At 51.8% G+C, this 21,494-nt stretch overlaps 1 protein-coding gene across 4 annotated transcripts in view; it reads right to left on the bottom strand.

Annotated features, from left to right (window-relative positions):
• Positions 1-21,494, bottom strand: part of ASTN1 (astrotactin 1) — a 58,973-nt gene that overhangs the window by 28,565 nt on the left and 8,914 nt on the right. For 3 of the 4 annotated variants that reach the window (XM_032696383.1, XM_032696380.1, XM_032696382.1), the window contains exons 2-8: positions 9,881-10,068; positions 6,200-6,593; positions 5,258-5,404; positions 4,701-4,820; positions 3,495-3,644; positions 2,532-2,699; positions 2,240-2,324 (exon numbers count right to left, since the gene is read on the bottom strand). In XM_032696383.1, coding sequence (XP_032552274.1) covers positions 2,240-2,324; positions 2,532-2,699; positions 3,495-3,644; positions 4,701-4,820; positions 5,258-5,404; positions 6,200-6,593; positions 9,881-10,068 — 1,252 coding nt within the window. The remainder of the gene's footprint in view (positions 1-2,239; positions 2,325-2,531; positions 2,700-3,494; positions 3,645-4,700; positions 4,821-5,257; positions 5,405-6,199; positions 6,594-9,880; positions 10,069-21,494) is intronic. The other variant, XM_032696381.1, reaches the window with a different exon arrangement.

The raw sequence follows: 21,494 nt of genomic DNA, 5'->3' as shown, positions 1-21,494 counted from the left end.
GAGAAGTGTGGTCTCAGCTGCTACCATTTTCTGAAACGAAAACCTGACAAGTTCAAGGAAGAAACACAAAATAACCCCGGTTTCAAGCAGCTCAATAGAGGAGCTCTCTAAGGATGGTGTTGAAAAAGCCCCAACACTGCAGCATCAGAGCCTTCTTGAGAGCTCAGAGAAGGGCAGGAGGACTTTGACAGCCTCACCATTGTCTGGGGCTGTGTTGCATCTTGGGGAAAAAGAGATCTGCCAAGTTTCTCTGCCCCAAACAGAAAACTATGCTGGAAATACTGCACATAATTTGTCATAGCCAACTTTGGTATATAAGAAGAGACACAAGACAAGCTGTATCCTGGCCAGGTATGAACACTGTTGCAGGAGAAAAGGCTCAGGCATAGCATGGAGAAGGCTCCTGTGGGGGCACTGAGTTGGAGCTGGGTCTGAAAAGGAGCCCCAAATTCCCCAGAGGAACAGAGTGGGTCCTGAGCACCTTTTGGTTTGGCATAGCTGAGACCAAAGCTGGTCTGGAGCTGTGAATGGGTCCAGAGGGCTTCAGGAATGGATTTGCCTTTCCTACCCTTGGCTTCTCTCTTGCTTGTTACCACCTGTATTTTCTAGCAATTCACCTGAAAGCAGCTTTTTCTCCACTTTCCCTTAAAATGGTGAAGCAGCTAAATCAGGAAAAAGCTAGAGAAGAGCAATGTGCATGGGAGGAAAAGTGTGAAGCTGCAGATCCACACCCAGGAGCAAAGGAAAAGTAGAGGGGAAGGACGCAAATGTTTCTCCACACTGCTTATCCATTTTTATTCCCTGCCTCAATGGACAGAGTCATTTGCCACTTTGCTTTTTGCAAGGTGGTGAGTCCAGCACAGACAGAGGCAGAGGCTGGTACCAAAGCCATTGTGGTCATCGGTGGCCATGGGCTCTTTCCAACCTGCCATGAGACACTCCCAAACACAACACATCCTAAAACAGGGAAATCCCTGGCAGGGGGATACCCCCTCCCAGACCCCAGACCCCATCACTCAGTGCCTCTTATGAGATGGGCACAGAGGATCTGGGAACATCCCTGTTGGACAACTGTCCTCTCGGGACAAGCAGGACAGGGAGCTGTATTTCTGTCTGTATTTTCCCAACCCAGCAGTGGTACCTTGAAGAGGTTTGGGGACATTCACCACAGCACACAGCACATCCCCAGCACGGGACCGCCTGTGTCCCGAGCATCGCCCTGGCTCAGGGCACTCACAGCAACAACCGCCCTTGTCTCACACAGCAGGTGCTCCATGCTGGGCTTAATTGCTAAATTGCCCTTAAAATGATAAAAAACAGAGAGTGGGGGTGGAGACAGAGCAGGGATGCTCTCCCCGGGCCCCAGTTCAAAGGGACAGAGCCGGGGCCAGCTGGCACAGACAGCCCCCTGCCGCTGCCATCCTCCAGCGCGGCTGCACCGCGGGGGTGCCGCCAAGCCCAGCCTTTGATGATTTGTCCCTTCCCACTGTGAAGACTAATAACTTCAGAGAGGGCATCCTGACATGGGCAGGGCCACCGCCGATCCAGCTGCAGCACAGTGAGACAAAACTGTCTCACTGTGGGGAAAACAGTGGGGGGAAAACGAGGGCTTGGAGGTGCCGGGGGACATGGGATCTCTGGATTTTGAGGGTGTTTTGGGTTTCTGCACACTACGTCCAGTCATCCCCGGGAGGCCCCAGCTGCATGTCAGAGACCCATGAGTGTTAAGGACCACCAAATTGCTGCCAAAGCATCAGAAAAACTTCCCTTGGCACTTCCAGGGGTTTAAAGCTGTGGAGCAGACGGTAACTGCTCTGTTCCCTCAGCTATGGTATCAAAGCATCTAATCTGCTCAATTTTCAGTGAGGACCCCAGCCCAACCTCAGCTGTCCTCTGATGCCTCACACAGCCAAACCAAAAGCCCCACAAAATGCAGGATGCCAAGGAGAGTCTTCACACGGGGAGGAGGAACAATCTCCATCTTCTCCAGGGGGTGTTTACTGTAAAACGCCACAATGGCCTCTTCTACATCATTTCTGATTATTTCAAAGGATAGAAATCCTCGCCTCCCGCAGACCTGCTGCAGAGCCCAGCCGTGCACTGACCTTACAATTCACCAAGATGCCTGTAACTCTTTCATCCAAGAAGTTTACCACAGCCCTCCTATGCTGATGCTGAAGCCCAGCAGCTTGTGTGAGGGCAGCCCAAGCCCAAGGCGTGCTGTGGAAGGCACACTCACCCCTGGTTCGTTCCCCACTCATTCCGGATGCAGAGGTGCTTGTGCACAGGGTCCTTCATGTATCCTTCATAGCAGAGACACTCACCTACAGAGAAAGGGGGGGACATGAGGGACATGGGAGGACAAGGCTTTCCATGTGCTTCCCCGCCAAGAGCAGCCTGCAGCCACCCCAGGGCACCTGGCAGCTCCGTTATTGCCCAGGGAGCAAGGCAAGGAAGCGTCTTCCTGTCAGAGCTGGGCTGGGGAGGCAGAGGTGAGCCCCCAAACCCACCTCAACCACTGGACCACCTACCAGTCTCGGGGTCACACTGGTGCTCGCAGGGATCGAGGAGGCGCCGGGCGCAGAGGTCCAGGGCCCAGGGCCCGCTGGAGTTTTGCTGGGAGAAGAGGACAACCTGGGCTGGGTTCAGCCAGTCACTGGCATCCAGCTGGCTCCCCTCCAGCAGGATGAACCGGCTCCCTGGCACCGAGACAAGGGCAGTCAGCAGGGCAACTTGATGCTGTCCCCTCCATCCCGTGGTTGTCCCCTGCATCCCTTAATGGACCCCTCCATCCCGTGATGTTTCCCCCCATCCTGTGATCGATCCCTGCACCTGCTGCCCATTCCCTCCATCTTGACACAGTACCCTCTGTCCCACAACAGCCCTCTCTGTTCCACAATGGATCCTCTGTCCTGTGCCCATCCTCTCTGCCCCATGACAGTCCCCTCCACCCCATATCTGTCTCCTCCATCCCATGACAGTTCCCTTCATCCTGTGCCTGTCCTCTCTGTCTCACAACAGCCACCCCTATCCTATAACCACCCCCTCAGTTCCATTTCTGATTCCTCCATCCCACAACAGTCTGCTTGGTCCCAGGCCCATCCTCTCCATTCTGCACCATGCCCTGTGTCCCACAACAGCCATCTCCATCCTGTGTCTGTCTCTTCTGTCCCATGCCTATCCCCTCCATCCTGTACCCCTCCATCCCTTGTTCCCATACTGCTATCCTCCATCTCACACCTGTCCCCTTTGTCAAGGACCCATCCCCTCCATCCCATAACAGCCACCTCTGTCCTCTACCCATCCCCTCTGCCCTGCGCCCATCCCCTCAATCCCATGCCCATCCCCTCAATCCCACACTGGTGCTCTTCATCCAGCCCATCCCCCCTGTCCTGCACCCATCCTGCACCCATCCTCTCCACATTCCCTCCTCTCCTCCATCACACCTCACAGAATGGGGCAGGAAGGGGTGGGTGAGACTGTGGGATGCTCACCATCAGCGATGAGGTGCTCAGGGACATGGAGGGTGATCTTGACAACAAGGGGGCAGTTCATGTGGGAAGAGCACACCAGGCTGATGACACAGCTCGTCACACTGATGAGGGTCAGGGTGGTCTTGTTCACAGGGCTCCGGGGGGACCCCACTGCAAAACATGGAAGCACAGTCAAACCTGACACCTGCAGGACCCAGGAAGGCTTTGGGGTGCAGCCAGGGGACCTCAGGGTGCAGAGATCCTGCCCAGCCCCCTGAAAATCCAGCATCAATCCAACCAAATGGAGCCACTTGGGATTTTGAAGAGCATGAAGCAGCCTTTGCAATGGGACCCTCCCTCCCGCCTGCTGCAGCTGGGGTCTTCCTGATCCCCCTCAGCCCGGGCTCTCCCACACCCTGCACTGCAGCAGGCTGAGAACTTTGCAGCAGCAGAGCTTTAAAGCAGAGCTGAGATATTGAGGAAAAGAAAGGTAAATGCAGTGTCCTGGCTTTTTCCCCTCCTTCTTGGCACTTCACTCGAGTTAATTTTGTCATGACAACAGGCCCGTGGATGCTTTTGTAAAAGTACTGCAGAGCCCTAACTGCTCAGGGCATGCAGGTCTTTGACTTTTAAACTCTCAGCTGAAGAAGCTGAGTGGAAAAAAACTGTACGGAGACAAAGCCTGAACGAGCCTCTCAGCACCAGCTGAAGGAGATGGATCCCAGTCCCACCGCTCCCAGGAAAACAAGGCATCATCCAGCAAACGAGGCTCGACGGGGGAAAACAGACACTAACTCTCCTCTTGAGAGGAGAAAACCTCCTGAAGGGACAGTGCAGGGCAGTGGGGCAAGACTCCTGCCTAGGGACTGAGGCTGTCCCCATGCTCTGCTGCACATACAGCTCGTGTGTGCACGGTGCCGGAGCGAACCCGCGGCAGCTCCGTGCTGAGCAGCAGCCTGGGAACGCACGGGCCGGCCTCTGAAGCATGTTACTTATTAACATACACCAGTGCCCGGCAGAAGCCTCCAGCAAAACATCAGAATATATTTCATCCTCTGCTGAGAAGCTCCACCGGAGAGCAGCAGCAGCCCGCTGCAGAGCGGGGACCGGCGCCTGCCTGCGGCAGCTGGGATTGCACCTGGGTTTCCATCTCTTGCCAGTGGAAAGTCTCCAAACACAGGGAAGCAACAGCAAATATGGCAAAAGAGGTCACGGCTCCCCACCCACCTCGGCTGCGCCTCCGGCTCCGCGAGGGGTCTGTGTAGAAGGTCAGCTGGGGATCGGTGTCCGCCTCTGTCCCTGAGTCCCCCTCGGGATTGAGAAATGCTGAGCCAGCTGCAGGGGACACTGAGTGTAGTCATGGAGGGGTTGGCACCGTGCCACCCCAAGCCTTGGCATCCTACATAACCCTTCAGGGAAAGCCTTACACTGAGGAGCCCCATCTGCCAGGTGCAGCAGGGACAGCATCTTCTCCCCTTCCCACCTCACACACCCGTGCCCCCACCTGCCACACGTCCCATTACCTTGCAACTTCTCCCCGTGGCTGTGCCAGTACTCTGAAGTATTTACCATGGCAGATACCCTCTGCATCTTTGCAACCAACCAGCCCCACAGGATTTGCACCCTTGCAGGCACCACATTTGCTGTGTCTCCCCACCCAAACCCTCCTTTCCATGCTCTTGCCCGACCCTGATCCTATTTATCCATCCCAGGAGAGGGTGAGTTGTTGGAATGTGGGTGGGTGGAAGCCCAAAGCACCCCACCCACCCCGGGGACCCCCCTACCTCGCGCTTTGTTGTTGATGCGCTTGCGCTGGCTGCTGGAGGTGTGGGACAGCAGCGTGGCCTGCTGGTGGTTCGAGTCCACGGGGCTGGTGGCAATGATGTTGTCCTTGTACTTGTTCATCAGGGACAGCTTGGCATTATCACTCCCTGAGCAGGAAGAATTGGAGGCAAAATCTCTCAGGATAAAGATTTTAAAACAGGGAGGGAGGTGAGAGAAAGGTTTCCTTGGGTCCATCTCCAGATCATCCTGAGGTGATCAGGGTGCTGCTGCCAATGAGCTGAGCTGCCCCCAATGCACCCTCAGGAGCAACTCAAATACTGAAGGGGACTGGCACCTCACCAAACTAGCCAAAAGCTGAGCTCAAACACTAAGCTTCTCAGGGGGCTTCTTCATAACCAAATCTGTGAAGAAAACCCCTGCAAAGCTTTAAGCACCACACTATGGTCTTCCCAAACCATGTCTCAGCTGAGAAGGCTCCAGATGGATGGCCCAGTTAGTAATATGGCCAAAGAACAAGTGTGTAACAAGCCTCAAAGAATCCCTGCTGGCGCTCAGAAGGTGGCATTCACTCTGAATCATACTGATGGTATGTATAATTTTGCTACTAAAAACCTAAGCTGAAAAAGACAGTGGAAATCCTGGGATACAGAAGAGATTTTAGGGGGTCACTATGGGGAGCTCAGAAGGCTGAGCTGTTCTGGTTCTGGTTCTTCATCAAGCCACAGGAACCACAGTCCTTTCCCTCAAAGCTCCAGCTCAGCAGGGACTGCTCTCAGCGGGCTGCAAGGCCCCCCAGCAGTGGAAGTGCCTTCCGAGGGGCACCAACATCTCACATCCAATGAAAACCCAGAGAAACAGGGAAAAACGCTCGACGGAAAACACGTGCATGGAACAACAGAGAGAAGACGGGCCGGAAGGGACCCAGCTCAGCCCGTGCCCACCTGGCGTGAGGTCCATGCTGGCCTTCTCGTTGCAGCCCTGCAGCGAGTCCAGCGTGCGGGTGACCTGGCTGGCGAAGTCCTCCCCGCCGTTCATGCACTCGCGCTGCAGGTGGTGCCGCAGGTCGGTGATGTCGTACTCGTAGCCGTCCAGGATGGGGGTCTCTCGGATGCTGAGCGTCCCGCTGGAGTTGTGGCCCTGCACGCGGGCGTTGCGCAGGCTCTCCCGCCCGTGGCCCCCGATCAGCACCGACGGGATATAGTGGATCTCGTTGGCCGCCTCGGCGCTCGCGCTCTTCTGCGGCTGCGGCACCCGGCGCCGCTTGCACCACCGCCGGCGGGTGTAGAGGATCATCACCAGGCAGAGGATGGAGAGCAGCAGGGCGATCATCCCTCCCTGCGGGCGCAAACACGGGCAGGGCTGAGCCGGGGGCCAGCACCAGCCATCCCTGGGGACACAGACACCCCGGGGTGGCCAAAGCAAAGGCACCGGGCGAGAGGAGCCTGGCCACGCCGATAAGGAAGTGCTGGCACCGGGAGCACCCGGTGCTGGCCAAGCGCTCCCAGCTGAATCCTGCCTCGGGCTGGACCAGCTTTGAAGTCACCACCGAGGCATGAAAAAGCAGCATTTAAAGCAAAGCGTGTTTTGTTTTGCTCTCCCGCAACGCGCCTTTGAAAAGAGAGATCAGATTTATTCCAGGCAAGTGCTCCTACGGGCAACTTTTTTCTGACCCATTTCCAACTGGTTTCAGTGCTGTCACTCTCAATCTTAGGAGATTTTCCCAGGGCATCCCGAAGAAATTGCAGCACAGATTAAAGGAGATCACGGCTCAAGAGAGACAGATGATTGAAGTGTTGTTTGGGGAATGTCTTGGGAGGAAGAGGCTGAAAAAGCTCCTGCTCCACAGGGACAGACCCCAAAACTGCACCTAGCCCTGCCATGTCACCACTGTCCCCAAGGCCACCCTCCTGCGACACACCGTCACTGTACACAGATGGAAGCGGTGAGATGAAAGCCCAAAACTGGCCCTTTATGCACAATCTGCCAAGAATAATAACAATAATAACAATAAAAAGCATGTGGAGCCAGCTAAGAGCTCTATGTCCATCCACGGCTCCAGCCTCCCTCCTCTTTCCTATGCAACAGGTGATCTTGATAAAATAAAATAATAGTAATAATCTGCTCCATTAGGATAAAACATTAAGGGAATTACTGAATGAGAAGCAGGAGAGGCATTTGGAAAAGGAAGTTTAATGGCCATTACAGTTTAACTCTCTTTCATTTCCAGGATAATGGCGCTGTGATGTACCCTCTGAGCCTCCTTCCAAACTTTCTTTAAAACAAAAAAAAAAAAAAAAGAAAGAACAAACAAACTCCATTGATTAAGGATCTGCAAAGGTGGGGCTGGCTGGCACACTCTCTCTGGCTAGGAGTCTGCAGCCAGGAAGTGGGGAAATCTCTTGCTGGGGCTGAAAACTGGCACTGAACCATAGAATCCTAGAACAGTTTTGATTGGAAGGCACCTTAAAGGTCACCTTGTTCCATGCCCTTGCTGTGGGCAGGGACATTTCCAACTATCCCAGGTTGGTCCAAGCCCCATCCAACCTGGCCTTGAACACTTCCAGGGATGGGGCAGCCACAGCTTCTCTGGGCAACCTGTGCCAGGGCCTCACCACCCTCACTGTAAATAATTTCCAATAATATCCAATCTAAACCTGATCTTTTTCAGTTTAAATCCATCACTACATGCCCCTGTAAAAAGTGCCTGGCCGTGTTCACGTAGAGGTTTTCAGTGGCAAATTCAAATCCTAATTCCATATCATGCCCAATCCCTATGAGTTCTTCTGATCCATAAATAAGTGGGGGCTATCCCCATCCCTACTGGAGATGGCCTCCTGTGTCATAGCTCTCCATCACCCGGGGAAAAGGTCCATCTGCAGATGGGGTGACAAGCTGGTGGGAGGAATACCGGGGCATTCCTGGCTTTTCCTCACTCTCTCTATGCACATAAAATCCCACACACACCAGAGAGCTCTGCCATATGCCTCTGCTAAACAGGGGAGACTTGAGTTTCGTGGACACCCATTTGCTTCACACTGTGACTGCAGGTTCTCAAAAAAGACTTGTTATTTCACTGAAATTTGATGTCTTTTGCCCTGATAGTCTGAGAGCTCAAACTGTCCCTGAGGAAAAGCTGCCTGTGGCCTCTGGAGATTTCAAGAGGCTCTGGGAGGAGGATGAAAGCCAGCACTGAAATGTTCTCCACCCACTGCACATTGGAGGGGACCAGGGCACCACCTCAGGCCCCTGGTTCCCCTCCATGGGAGCACAGAGATCCCATTCTGTCTTCCCCCTGACCCACACGATGGCTGTGAGGAGCCCTGCACCTGATGGCTGTGGGAGTGCTCCTTGCACAGTCCATGTGAGGACCACAGTCACGATGGATACAGCCCCTTGCTCACACCTCTTCTCTTGGCAACCACACAGGAAAGAAAGAAAATCAGCCTTGAACACTCCACGTGATCCCGACTCCTGGCACAAAATCCAACCTCTGTTTTTCAGAGTGAAAGGATGCTGCTGGAGCGGAGCTGAGAGTGATGGGAAAAAAGGGCCAGAGGGAGGACTCAATCTGTATTTGCACATTTTGGTAGGGGAGCAACGAGTTGCAGATATCCTTTTCATCATCTTGATAATGAGCCTTGTTCCAGTTACTCCTGCCTTGATCTTGGAATCCAGCAGGACCCAAGAAGAGCAAGACCACAGCAGCAGAGTGGGGCCAGGCTCTCCAGAGGTGATGCACCCCCTCAGGAGCAGCTGGGAATGGACAATAAAATAGAGATAATGGTGTAAGATGTTTTTGGGAGTGGCTTTGCCAGTTATTTTTTTTTCCTCGAGGCTAATCAAGCACAAATGATGGAGGAGAAACCCGGCCTGGGGCTGCAATCTGGAAGAGCAATTGAAGCTCTCATTAGGGTAGGCACCATTAAACAGCCTGTTTGCAGCCTCGGCAACACATTGTCTCCGGCTAATTATCTTCCAGTGGCACAAAAATTGTAGGATTCTTCAAATTTTTTCCGGCATAACGAAAAGAACCCCAAACAATCAACACACCACAGATCCACTTCCAACACGCAGACCCCTCCTTTCTTTGTCATCAAAAGCTTGTATCTGGGGGGAGGAGGAGAGCTGTCCAACCTCGACACGTGGGATGCTCTGGCTGCACGCTGTGACACCACGGCCACGGGGCTGCCACGCTGACAAAAGTGGCAGTGACAGTGCCCGGTGGCACCATGACACCCGCCGCGTGTCGGAGCAGTGGACAGCAGGCACCATCCACGGGCAAAGGGCTCCTGACAAAGTCAGTGTGAATTAACCCTGGGTTAGGGTGGCTGAGACCTTCAAAACACAGAAACACACACACACACACACCCCCCGAGGATAAAGGCACCCCGCAAACATATTTTCAAAGTGATGCAAACTAAGGGAGAGGTTTAAAGAAGTTCAGTGTTAAAGCATCACTCGGAGAGGCGCCCAAGGCATCTCAACTACCCCCAAAGGGGGGCTCAGTTCCCCATCCTAGGGCAGCTGGAGCCAGATGGGGAATATAAATGGCTTTTCAAAAGCCACTACACTTTCTACAGGCTTCTGGACAGCTAAGGAGGGGCTGCCTTCCCACCACGTACCATGACGGAGATGTGGAGGATCCTCAGCTCCTCCTCTGCCGACTCAGTCTGGGGCTCCTCTGTGGGGTCGAAGCCGGGCAGGTTGGGGGCCCCATCTTGGTGGTGGATGTGGAAGAGCAACGTGCCATTCTCCAGCCACTGCTGCCGCCAGCGCACCAGGGGGATGTCGTCCGTGTTGCCTGAGATCTCTGCGAAAGCAAAGCTGGTCAGGGGGGAAGTATGGAGGAGAGGGTTGATGGGGACATTCCCCTCTTCCCAAACAAATGGGTGGAAAGATCAAGGGTTACATACAGAAGGCTCCCTCTGGTCACCTCCTGTCAGCACCAGGGCTGCCCCTACACAAACCACAACCCAAATGGTTAAAGCAGAGTGAAATCATATTTCTAGTTATAATCCAGATGAAGGCCTCTCCAAAAAATCCAGATGTGGTGCAGGGAGAGAGCACTCACTGACAGCATCTCGGGGCCAGAGGAGGGGAACCCAGCAGCATCCTTCCAGCTCTAATTTGGGCAGGTTTCACCCACACACCTTATGTTCAACACAGCTCCAGGCACTGGGAGCAGAGGATACAGGACAACTTCTCAGCAGCACTGATGGGATCACCGGGACCACGTCACAAATTATCGCAGACAAAATATCTCCCACCCTTTGTGAACAATGAAACATGCACGGAGCTGCAGTCACACCTGAAGCTCTGACTTTGATTGAGGTGATTTCAGAGGTTCTCAGTCTTCAATCATGTTTTACAGCTCCCCACATGGGACTCAGCCCAAAGACCTGCAGAGGTACCTGCAGCTTCTGCCCAAGTACCCTGACTTTCCCTAAGTGCTTTTTAACTTCAAGGTTTAGGGACAATGGGTTAGATCAACAGAGCTGTGCTGATGAGTGATGGCAGCAGAGGATACCCAAGCAGGAGGAGCAGCTGAGGACAGGGACACAACATGTGCTCCAGTACACTAAATGCTAAATCAAACCAAATTCACCTGGCTGACTCCAAAATTTCAAGAACATCCTATGGCTAGGTCTCAGCCAAAGAGAGGGTCACACCAGCCCATCCCTAGGAGACATGGGCACCGTTTTAATCATTACCTCCACCTCCAGCCAGATCACCTCGATCACCATGTCACACCACCTTGATCTCAGCCATCAGCTCAAGCCTGCCCATTAACTAATTTTCCTGAAAATAGCAGATTTTGTTGGAACAACAAAAAAAACCATGATGAGCTTCCCAGTGAGGCACAACTCCCCCTCCTGCCTCAGCCCTGTGGGGACAGTCCAGCCAGACCCATCCGCTCCATCCCGTTCGTAGCCACGCATTTTGAGGGCAGTGGGAAAGAGCCCGGCTCACTTCGGGCAAATTAACATCTTTATTTTGCTTGTTTCATGCTGCCTTCAAATGAAAACTGGAATTCAATTACAGTGCCGAAAAGCAACATTTTAAATTTGCTGTTAATTAATTTCATTAGGCTGCCTTTAAGTGAGCCGGCTGCCGGGGATGGTGGCGGGGGGGGGGGGGTGGGCAAAAATCTGCATGAGGAACCAGGTTCATCCTCCCAAACTGATTTGATTAATCAAAGGAAACATTAGCCACAGCGAGCGAATTGGCAGATTGTTTGTGCTCAGCACGAGCCGCATTTCTGGCAGTAATCAGTGCACTTGGAGTGTCCCGAGCAGAGGGATGCCGAGCGCTCCGCGGTGCCACCGGGAAGCAAAACCAAGAGGAGTTAAAGTCACCAGGAAGCCAGAAGCACTTTTGAAATTCCCTCTAACTGCTGAGCTTTGCGTTTAGGGACACACATCCCCTTTGAAAAGCTGGCCCTGGGAGCTGGGAGGGTTTGAAACGGCACATCTCCTCCTCTCCCACCTGGTCTTTATTCATGGGCTGGAAGGGGGAAACAAGCTTGCCCGCTTTCCCAACTCCCCACGGCTTCTCAACTTGGAATGAACCAGCTCAAATGGAAGAAAACACTCTCCCTGCACCTGCCTGCTAATGGGAAATTAGGAGTAATTAAGGCAAGAGCTTTTATGCACAACAGGAACTCAACATACTGACATTTGGAAAAAATGTAAATATCAGCATTTGCTCCATTGTAAAGAGTGAAAATAATAGATACTAAGAATGTGACATTGTGACATTTAGAAAGCTAGAGTTAGAGATGTTTTTCCCCTGATCTGACATATCATTGTAAAAGCAGCACCCTCCAGCTCATTAATATTTGAGGAGAAATCCTTGATGGAAGTTATTTAAATGATTAATAGATTATAGTAAATTTAAGCCTTAAAATAGGTTGTCATAATTTCAATTTTATTTAAACAGGCTTATTTTTTAAAAGAAAAATGTATTCCAGTAAAAAATGGATTCTTGTTTTAAAAGAGCAGAATCCAGCCACAGAGCCTGAATACATTATCTTTTCTCACCAGACATCACAACATGATCCTGCAGCCACATTGCACACAAGTTAGAAGTGCTAGAGACAGAAGAAAACACCCCAAAAACCAACCACCATCACCCCAAACTGGGAGGTTGTGACCTCTTCCTCACACTGCAGGACAAGGCTGCTCCACCATCGCTGCTCCTGCCCTGGGCAAGGGCTCTTGAGGCAGTACCTGGATGAATGGGCTTCACCCTTGGATCTTCTCCTCCTCTCCTCAAGTGCCTTAGCAACACGTCAGCTGCCCGAATCCTACTCCATTTGTACTTGACAAAATAACACATATAAATGCTTTCCTGCACCTCTGAAGTTCTCATGGAGTTTGGTTCCAGCAAGACCAAGACAAGCCCAAGCTTCCTCCCTAACACAGCATTTCTCTGTTATCTCTTCTCCCAGTCCAATGCATTCCACTTTTATCTTGCTCTCCAAGTAGACATCTCATCACCTGGTGGGAGATGCCATGGTGACCCATGTAGCCAGCTGGGACCATTTATCTGGATGCCACAGGGAGTCAGCTCTGCCACGGGACTGGCAGGTGCCAACTCTCCTGACCAGGTTGTACCATGGGGCCAGGATGTCCCAGAGGAGGTGGAAAAGCAGGCAGAAAGCCAAAAAGTTTAAAAAAAAAAGCCCAGGGGGAGAGGATAATTTCAAGTTCAAAGTTTGAAGGATATTGATGAAAAGCCTGGCCCCTCTGTGGCTTTCATTAAGGCCTTGGATAGGAAGCCATTAGCACGAGTATTAACTTCTTGCACCTCTGTTAAAAAATAGCCTGCCTGAGTCAGAGGTTAATAACAGTAGGAGACCACTAATTAGGCTGTGCTGCGTTCACCTGGAATCAAACGTGGCCCAGGTCCTTCATATCTGCAGGAGCAGCAGCCTCCAAAGGCCCCAGCTGATGCTTTCAACATAACAGCTGCGGCTGCTCCCCTCCCAAACCATCTGCGAGGGGAGGGACAGGGAAGGAAAGGTTCTGGAGGATTGATTTGAGGAGAGGACAAATGACCAGACTGAAGGTGCTGGAGGTGCATGGATTTATACCTGCTTCAATATTGATTATCCCAAACAACCTCATTTCCCGAGGGACAGCCATCCCACCCAAAGCAAACCCAATCCTTCTGGAGGCAACACCACTGCATCTCCCAGTTTTGGGAGGCAACAGCTCTGTCACAGCCCAATTCTGCACCTGAGCTGGTGCAACATTAAAACCATGGCCCAGGAGCCCAGTGCTGACATGGACCCATTTCCATGTACTCACCTCCCCACTGGGCCCTGGCATCGTGGCACACAAAGAAAACAGCTCTCCTTAAAACCTCACCTCAGCATTTCGATGAAAAAAACCACCCAGCAAAACAATTTTCCTCTTCATTTGGAAGTGTTTTGCACTAATAGGTGCCTCCAACAAGTCAAATCAACTCTGCCATAATGCCAGTCTCCACAGACTCATTTCATACAGCAGAGCACGGATTTTGACTTGGACTTGTATTTCCTTGTTAACATTTAAACCTGGCTTATTTTCCATCTGGAACCTGACTGTGTTTTTATTTAAGTTCCCCATTAGCTAAGGCTTTTGCTCCATGTCTAAACCTCACAAATCCTTTAAAGGGCTCAAATTCAGCTAAAGCAAGTCTTGCACACCTGTGCAAGGGTCTCCAATGTCTGAAGAGACTCAGGAGACTTTCCCACCATGAGTCACCTCAGGCCTTGATTACTATCAATTCAGATGTCAAAATGCTTATCCTGATATTTAACTCGTTTATACTTCCAAGGTTTTAGTGACACATCACTCATGGTGTAATATTCATGTTTTTATGGGCCTGTTAAAAAACCCCACATCCATCACTGACTATCCATATTTTATTTGCTTTTTTTTTTCCCTGCCTCCCATCTCAGGTAGGAAAACCAGCTCATTCTGTAGGTCATTTCACCTTTCCAAGACAATCCAGCTTTTCCATACCAGCAAATGTAAACCTCACTTTATATATTAGGAACCTGCTTCGGTCCTGGGACAAAATTTCCCAAAAGACTCATAGATACGGGAGAACATAAAGGCTCAAGGAAAAGGCACTGGTGATCTCCCTGGAGCCACTCTCTGGCTGTGTCAGAGAGATCACCCCCCCCATGATGTCTGCACGTGAGGCTGGCACACGTGAAGCCGTGAGCTGCCATAGCAAGGCTGACAGATAACCAGGTGTCTCCTCGGAACATAGGGTGCCTTTGCTTCTGGGAAGGTCATCAAGGAGTTACATTTCGAAATGTAAAGCTGTAGCCATGCTTTAGCCCTGCCTGAACTGGGATTTTTGTCCCAAATATGCCACGGCCCTAATTCATCCCTTTCTTTAACAAACCCCTCCGTCACCCTGGGAGTGACGCTGTGTTGCACGACCGCTTCCAGAGAGAAGGACACTGATTCATCACTAATGGGTCTCAGTCGACTGGGTTTGCTCTGCAGCTGCTGACCTTACAGCACAACGTGCCCCATTGCCCTGCTCTTCCCCATGGACCTAAGGATGTGCCCAACCACACCTGCCCAACATCCCCTCCAAGGTTATTTTTCCATCGCGTTTGTCAATTTTGACCAAAAGCTGGGAAAAAAGAACGAGCAGACTGGGACGTTCGCTGGTGTTTGATTTCCACTCCTGTCTTGTTAGTTTGGTCCCATCTGCCATAACTGTGAACTACAGAGGAGATGTAGGAAGAGAGAGAGACCAAATCCACCTCCTGGAACAACACTCATGTAAAACAAAAACCCCAAAGCCCCACACGATGACAGTGAGCAAAAGTAAAATAAAGAGAATGTGTGACAACAGCCTATAGAGGTGAAGTTGATATACAGACTCGAGAAAGGACCACATTTGTAGCTGATATCCCACTCTGCAATGCTATCACATCACCTCTTCCAGAGGGGAACTCAGGTCTCCATGGAAAGAGCTGAAATGATTAAGAAGCTCCTAATCAGCCATGGAAAATTACTGCCCTGGCTAAATCATCTCCCAGCAAACCAATGGGATGGAAGGCACGAACCCCTCGGCTCAGATGGTGTTCACTTATGAGCTGCTGAACTCCACCAGCACAATCACCATCACTCCAAAAGGGTGAGATACTGGAGAAGCAAAACCTGGCAGAGGAGACCCAAACCTCTTAAACAAGCTCTCGTGCATCATGGAAATTAAAGAGCAGTAAATTCCGCTTCTGCCCTGTCTTCTGCCCTGGACACTTTGTTAGAGGAACTGGTAGGTGGGTAAATACGGGTCACCCAACGCTGTAAAGGGTGATGGACTCATTTCAAAGAGTTCTTGTCAAAATCCACCCTCAAATTTTCCCAAAGCTCCAAAGCGGGGCTGGGATAAGAGGGAAAGCCCTCTTGAGGCCCACCAGGTGGGGGAGGAGTAAGAGGTTATTTTTCTCGATGAAAGGAGGTTACCAAGAAGCCCCACAGAGATCTTTGTCAGGACCTTGGCTGCTCAAGAAACATTCTGGAAGAGGAGGCGAATGACAAAGTTGGTCACCAAGGCTAAATTTAGTCTCCTCAAAGCTAAAGCTGTGAAGCGCTGGTGGAAAGCGGGCAAGGAAGTGGGCAGGTGAAATTCAACTTTGGTGAAAGAAGCCAATCTCGAATCCTGCAAGTGGTATTCAGGTCAACCATCTCGAAAAGGAGGAGGCAAAGCCGGGAAGGTTCGGAGGAGGGGTACGAGGAAGATGAGATGTCGCAAACAGCTTTGTGAAGAGGAGAAGCCAACTGTGCTAGGACTCCTCAGTAAAGGAAGCAAACAACTGAGCAGGGACATGATAAAAGCCTATAAAATCAGCAGGCCTGTGGAGCAGTGGGAAAGGTAATGGTTATTCATCCTTCCTCATTTTGTGAAAATTAGGCATGTAAAAACTAACAATAGGTTCCTTTTCAACCAGCATTAAGTAGGGAAGCGCTGAGAAAGGAATCAAATTCAGGGAGGATAGAGTCACCAACAGCTATTGAGCCAGAGAGCCCAGAGGCACCTCCCAGCTTGGGAAATCCCTGCAGCAGGGAAAGGACTGTATACAGGTATGCTGTGGTTTTAACATTTTTTCCCCAATTATCAGCTGTGGCTGGAGATACCAAGAGACCACAACCCACTGTCCCCACACTGCCCAGTCTCCTGGGGTTGAAGGGTGACTGCAAAGCCAGCCAGGTGCTACCCAGACCACCCTTCTTGAATGCATCCCACATCCACATGTCCCTTCAAGGACAGGCTGAGACCCTCTGCTCCCCCAGGCACCGCCTCGCTGAGCGAGGGAGACCCCAGGGCAGCTCCCTCACACTGAGAGAGCTTCTCAACATCCAGCCAACAACTCCCCCTGTCCAAACTCCAGCCCTCCGTGCCGCCAGGCCCTACAGACCCAAGGCGCTTGCCAAGATTCCCATCAGCTTTCCAAGCCAGCCAGCAATTTTCATGGGGGGGGCAAAGGCCTATTTATATCCATCGTGGGCTGGCAGGGAAGGTAATGGCCGGCCACTCCAGCCCATCTGCCAGGCACTTAGCAGGACACTGGAGCATATCGTACAGGAGAGGTCAGGCTATGGTGGTGGGGCTGGCAGGGGAGGTGGGGGGAGGCATTACAGCCGTGACATGGACTTCACTTCAAGGGTAAACTTCAGCTCGCTCCTGCACACTAATTTGTTTAAGTGCTCGTTGCGCCGAGGCCAAGAGGTCAGGCAAATCAGACAGTATTTTGGCATTGTTGTGCTCAGCACAGGAAACGGGAACAGCTGCTCGTTCCTCATCTCCTGGGGGGAGAGCCAGCACCTGTCGGTCTTCTGGGACACAGGAGGGATAGGGTGGCCTTCCCAGGGATGTAAACTGGGCCAAAATAACCCTGTCTGCTCACTTATCCACAGCAGGGCCAAGAGCTTTTCCGGGAGGTGATCCTCCCCTTCTTCCCACCTCCCCTGGTGGGACTGATGCTGCTTTTGGGGAAGGAAGAACCCTCACATCATCTCTACTGGGATGGACAAGGCAGGCAAGGGATATTGCTACCACAAACTCTTCGGTGCCTGAGGAGCTCTTACCTGACTTCAAGCTCCATTTTCAAGTTCGTGGAGAGGCTTTGAAAGATGGAAAAGTGAGAATGAAAAAAAGAAAAAAAAAAAAAACAAAAAGAAGAAAGAAGGAGGAAGAAAGATGTAGAAGGGGGAAAAGTTAACTGTGCATCCTGAATTTATCACTCTTGAAAGAAGAGATTGTCAAGAGGGCCGGAGACCAGCCAGTGCACGGTGATCAATGGGAGGACTTTTGGGTCTAGTCAAGCTTGTTTCAGATTTACAGGAACTGAATAGAGGCATAAATCTCTCGCTGCCTGACAAAAATGGAGGTAATTAAACCTGCAGGTGTATATAATTGTCATATTGATGATCTATATAAATCAGCAGAGCCAGCAGAGGCACAAAGCACCACACTGAGCTCAGAGGAGCTGTTTGCCCACGCACTTGGCCAGGGGACAGGGCTCATGGGCACAGGACACAGCCCTGGGGCTGCAACCACCACCACAACCTCCTCCACGAGAGACCTTCTCCAATTGCCCTCACAGGCAACAAAAGCAGTTGGAACCCCCACCTGTTTTAATTACCTGCAGCCTCTTCCTGGCTACTACAAAATCTCCTGTGACTGCAGGAGGATGAAGATGGGACCACAAGCATTGAGATGCCCGACCATGGACACTGTGGGGGGCTCTTTGCAGCTGCTTTGAAGCTCTGAGCCCAGGTGCAAGTGGGGCACTGACTTGATCTTGTAGCGACCCTTTTTTTTTTAATTTATTTTAACCTTTGTTATTTTGGGAACTTTGAAGCCTAAGCTGCTCTGAGGCAGCTGCCTTTGTAGGAAGGACAGAAAGTGCAGAGGGGGAATTTGAAAGAGGGAGAGAAACAGGGAGGGGAAAAAACGGTGCTTCACAGCTGAGGTCTGCAACAGCTCCTTCATTGTTTCTCCCACATCCCAACAAACCCACCCTGGGAGGCACTCGGGGCTCTTTGACCAGCAGCTACGGGAAATCTGGATGCAAACTGACCAGGGTGTCACCCATTTCTCTATCACTGCAGCCCAGAGAAACCTCAAAGACGTTTGCAGGTCTGCACTCCCTCTCCTGCCGCTCAGTGGGACGTCCCTCGGTCCCTGTGGCGGGTGCAGAGCATCCTCTCCAGCCCCCACAGAGCAGCCCCGCTCGGTGCCATGGGGATACACTTCTTCCCGCCGTGCCATGAGGGACAGGAACACGAGGGAAGGGTTTCCTGTCATCTCTGCCAGCCAAGCCCCCTCACACGTGCCCACGGGCCAACTCCACGTCCCAAGTTGAGGGCTACGGTGCGTGCGGCAATTGGATAATTAAAAATTAAGGAAGAGTTTCTGCATTGCAGTCCGAATTATGTAACACTGCTCTTGGGTTTCAGCACCCATCAGCTTTAGTGCCATCACACAGCAGCACAGACCCTGCCTGTATTTACCTGCCTGCCTTTTGAGGTAGGGCTTGCACCCTTGGTAGGGAAGAGGAAATCCCAATGTCATAACCACAGGAAGAAAATTCCCTTATGTTTGCACGAGAAGAGAAAAAGGAGGAAAATCTACTGATTTTCTTAGTCCAGTGCTAAAATCTGAGATGGCCAGAAAAAAAGGGGATGGAGTCAGGATGCTCCAACCCTGTCAAATGCCAAGAGTCACCCTGGCCAGGACAGCACCCCCATGACCATGGAACATTTCTGAGCAAGAGGCTGGTGCCTCTTGCTTCTCCTGCACCAGAGAAGCAGCAGCCCATTTTAGCAAATAAGCAGCATCTCTGTAAGCAAACAAAATCAAATCAAGGTGAGGAGTGAGCTGCATTTTCAGTATCTCAAGAGCAAAGAGCCCTGCTGGACTCTGAGCACCAGTAACTGCAAACTGCTGCATTTATGGTCAAATCTTTGCCTTAACCCTGTGAGCTCTGGCTGTTGCTGAGTCCAGGGCTCAACGAGTCATCCTGCCACTTCCTCCTGCCACCTCCTCTCTCCCTTGGCCAGAAACCCACTGAACACACAGCCCTTGCAGTGCTACTCCCAGGACATGGATGCTGCCACCTGGTGTGAAAACAGCCATTAATTCCTGCTGTGATTAGCTCCAAAAGGCACTTTACTGTGCTCTGTGTCCAACAGCCTAAAGAAGGCACCAAGGATGCTGTGGCTCACACCCAGAGCAAGTGGCTCTGCCATCACTGCTCCTAATGCCCCTTGGCTGTTGCCTGGTTCCTGCATTATTTACTACCTCCTGACATTGTGCCTCTCCTCCCTTTTCCTGCCCTCCCTCCATCACCCCAGTACTTCCCTGCTCCTGGCATGCTGGTGTTTCACATCCATGCTGCCTTTCATCCACCAGCATGTGAAATCTCTTCTTCCCAGCACTTTAATTACAAGGAGGTTGGATCCAACCCAGGCTGCCCACACCACTCCCATCCCATGGTGAGAATTGCACCAGGTCCATCCCAGGAACCTCCACATCCCTCACTCAGCCCCCAGTGCCCACGGGACATCCCTTCATCCCAGTTTGTGCTGACAGGCATGAACGGACTGTTGGGAGGATGCTGGGGCTGAGGCTGAGTCCTCCAACTGTTAACCAGAGATGTGCCTCACTCTACAAGCAAGAAAAGGTGGAAACATGATAATAAAAGCTGTGGAAGCCAGCCTGGCTCCAAGGCTGACTCCCCTCCCTGGCTCACAGGCATTCCCACCATCCACCACAGGGGCTGAGCTACTTCTCAGGTCCACCAGGAGCACAGCACACCCAGGAGGAGAGCAGATCCTGCTGAAGAAGTAATAAAATTGCTTTCATTTTTCCCTGGAAGGATGTTTCAGGCACTGTCTTGCTTGCAGATGCTTGGACACACATCCCAGTCCACTAAAGCTGCGCCTCGGCATGAGCTTGGTCATGCACCAGCAGAGACATTCATAATTCACCCCAAATTCCCAGGCCACACATGTCCTGTCTGCAGAGACAAACTCCCTGGCTTGTGCCCTTGGCCAGCAGGAAAGCCAGCAGCTCCACGGCAGCGTGACTGCTCTGAGTCCCATCCCTGCTCCTCTCCAGAGCTCTCCCAAAGTGGCAAAAGGAAGAGCCCAGCTATTTCTGGCTGAGCAATACAGGAAAGGTTGGGAAAACAGCTCTGCACCAGCACAGCCACCACTGGGAAAGCAGCGCTCAGGGGAGCTCGGGGCCAGCCCAGGGCAGTGGGAGGCATAAAAGGCTCTCCAGTCCAAACCTGACGCTTCCAGGAGATTTCCCAGAGGCTGTGGACACTGGGGACATCATTAGGGGAGCAAACGGGCTGAGAGAACCGCAGCAATTTAAAGACCCTGCGGCCACTGCTGTGAAGTAGACTCTGGCAAGAAAATTTAGCAGTGGGATGTCTCCTCTCCCAAGCATTTCCCCTTCCCCACCAAAGTTGGCCAGTTTGACTGATCCATGCAGGAGCTCCCCTGATCCTTTTTGCAGGAGAAAGGGCACCACCTTCTACTGCCACCCACGTACAGACACCCCCCTGACACACGCTGAGCCACCTGTCCTCATGCTGGACCTGTAATCTGTGGTGTTTTCCAACATCCTCACCCCTCCTGCAGTTCCCTGAACCCTTCACTCACACTAATCCCTCCCCAAACCCTCCACCTTACGGAGCTAGAAAGGGGTTTTTTTAAGCCTTAAGACACCTCTTCTAAAAACCCACCCTGCTTCTTCCTCTGTGTTGGAGCAACCCTGTTACAAGAGGGCATTTGATGGCTGTGGGGCAGCAGCACTTGGATGCACCAGGGAACTGGTTCCCAGCACCGTGCCCTCCCTCTCTCACTCCCCTTGGGATGCCAAATTAATTGCCTTGTCTCCCGGAGCTTTTAGCTGGAACAAATAAAAGAAAAAGGGGGGTTGCCAAAACCCATAATAAGGTCTACAGTTCCTCTGAGCTACAAGGGCTGCTTTAAATTTCGTGGGTTTTTCTTTTTTCCTTTTTTTTTTTTTTTTTTATTTGAAGGAGGTTTCCATGGTAACTGTCTCCCATCACACAAGAGCCTGTCCCGGGGATATTTCGGGGTTGCTAATATCTGCCTTCCCAGGAAGCTGCTATGTTGTGACGGTGACATCGCAGCTGGGTTTTTTTTGGCAAGGGAGGAGGGCAAGGGTTCAGGAAAGGGGAAA

The sequence above is a fragment of the Chiroxiphia lanceolata genome, chromosome 9, assembly GCF_009829145.1.
Source record: "Chiroxiphia lanceolata isolate bChiLan1 chromosome 9, bChiLan1.pri, whole genome shotgun sequence".
NCBI lineage: Eukaryota > Metazoa > Chordata > Aves > Passeriformes > Pipridae > Chiroxiphia > Chiroxiphia lanceolata.
The sequence above is the reverse complement of the archived record's forward strand: the minus strand, read 5'-3'. Positions and strand labels throughout refer to the sequence as shown.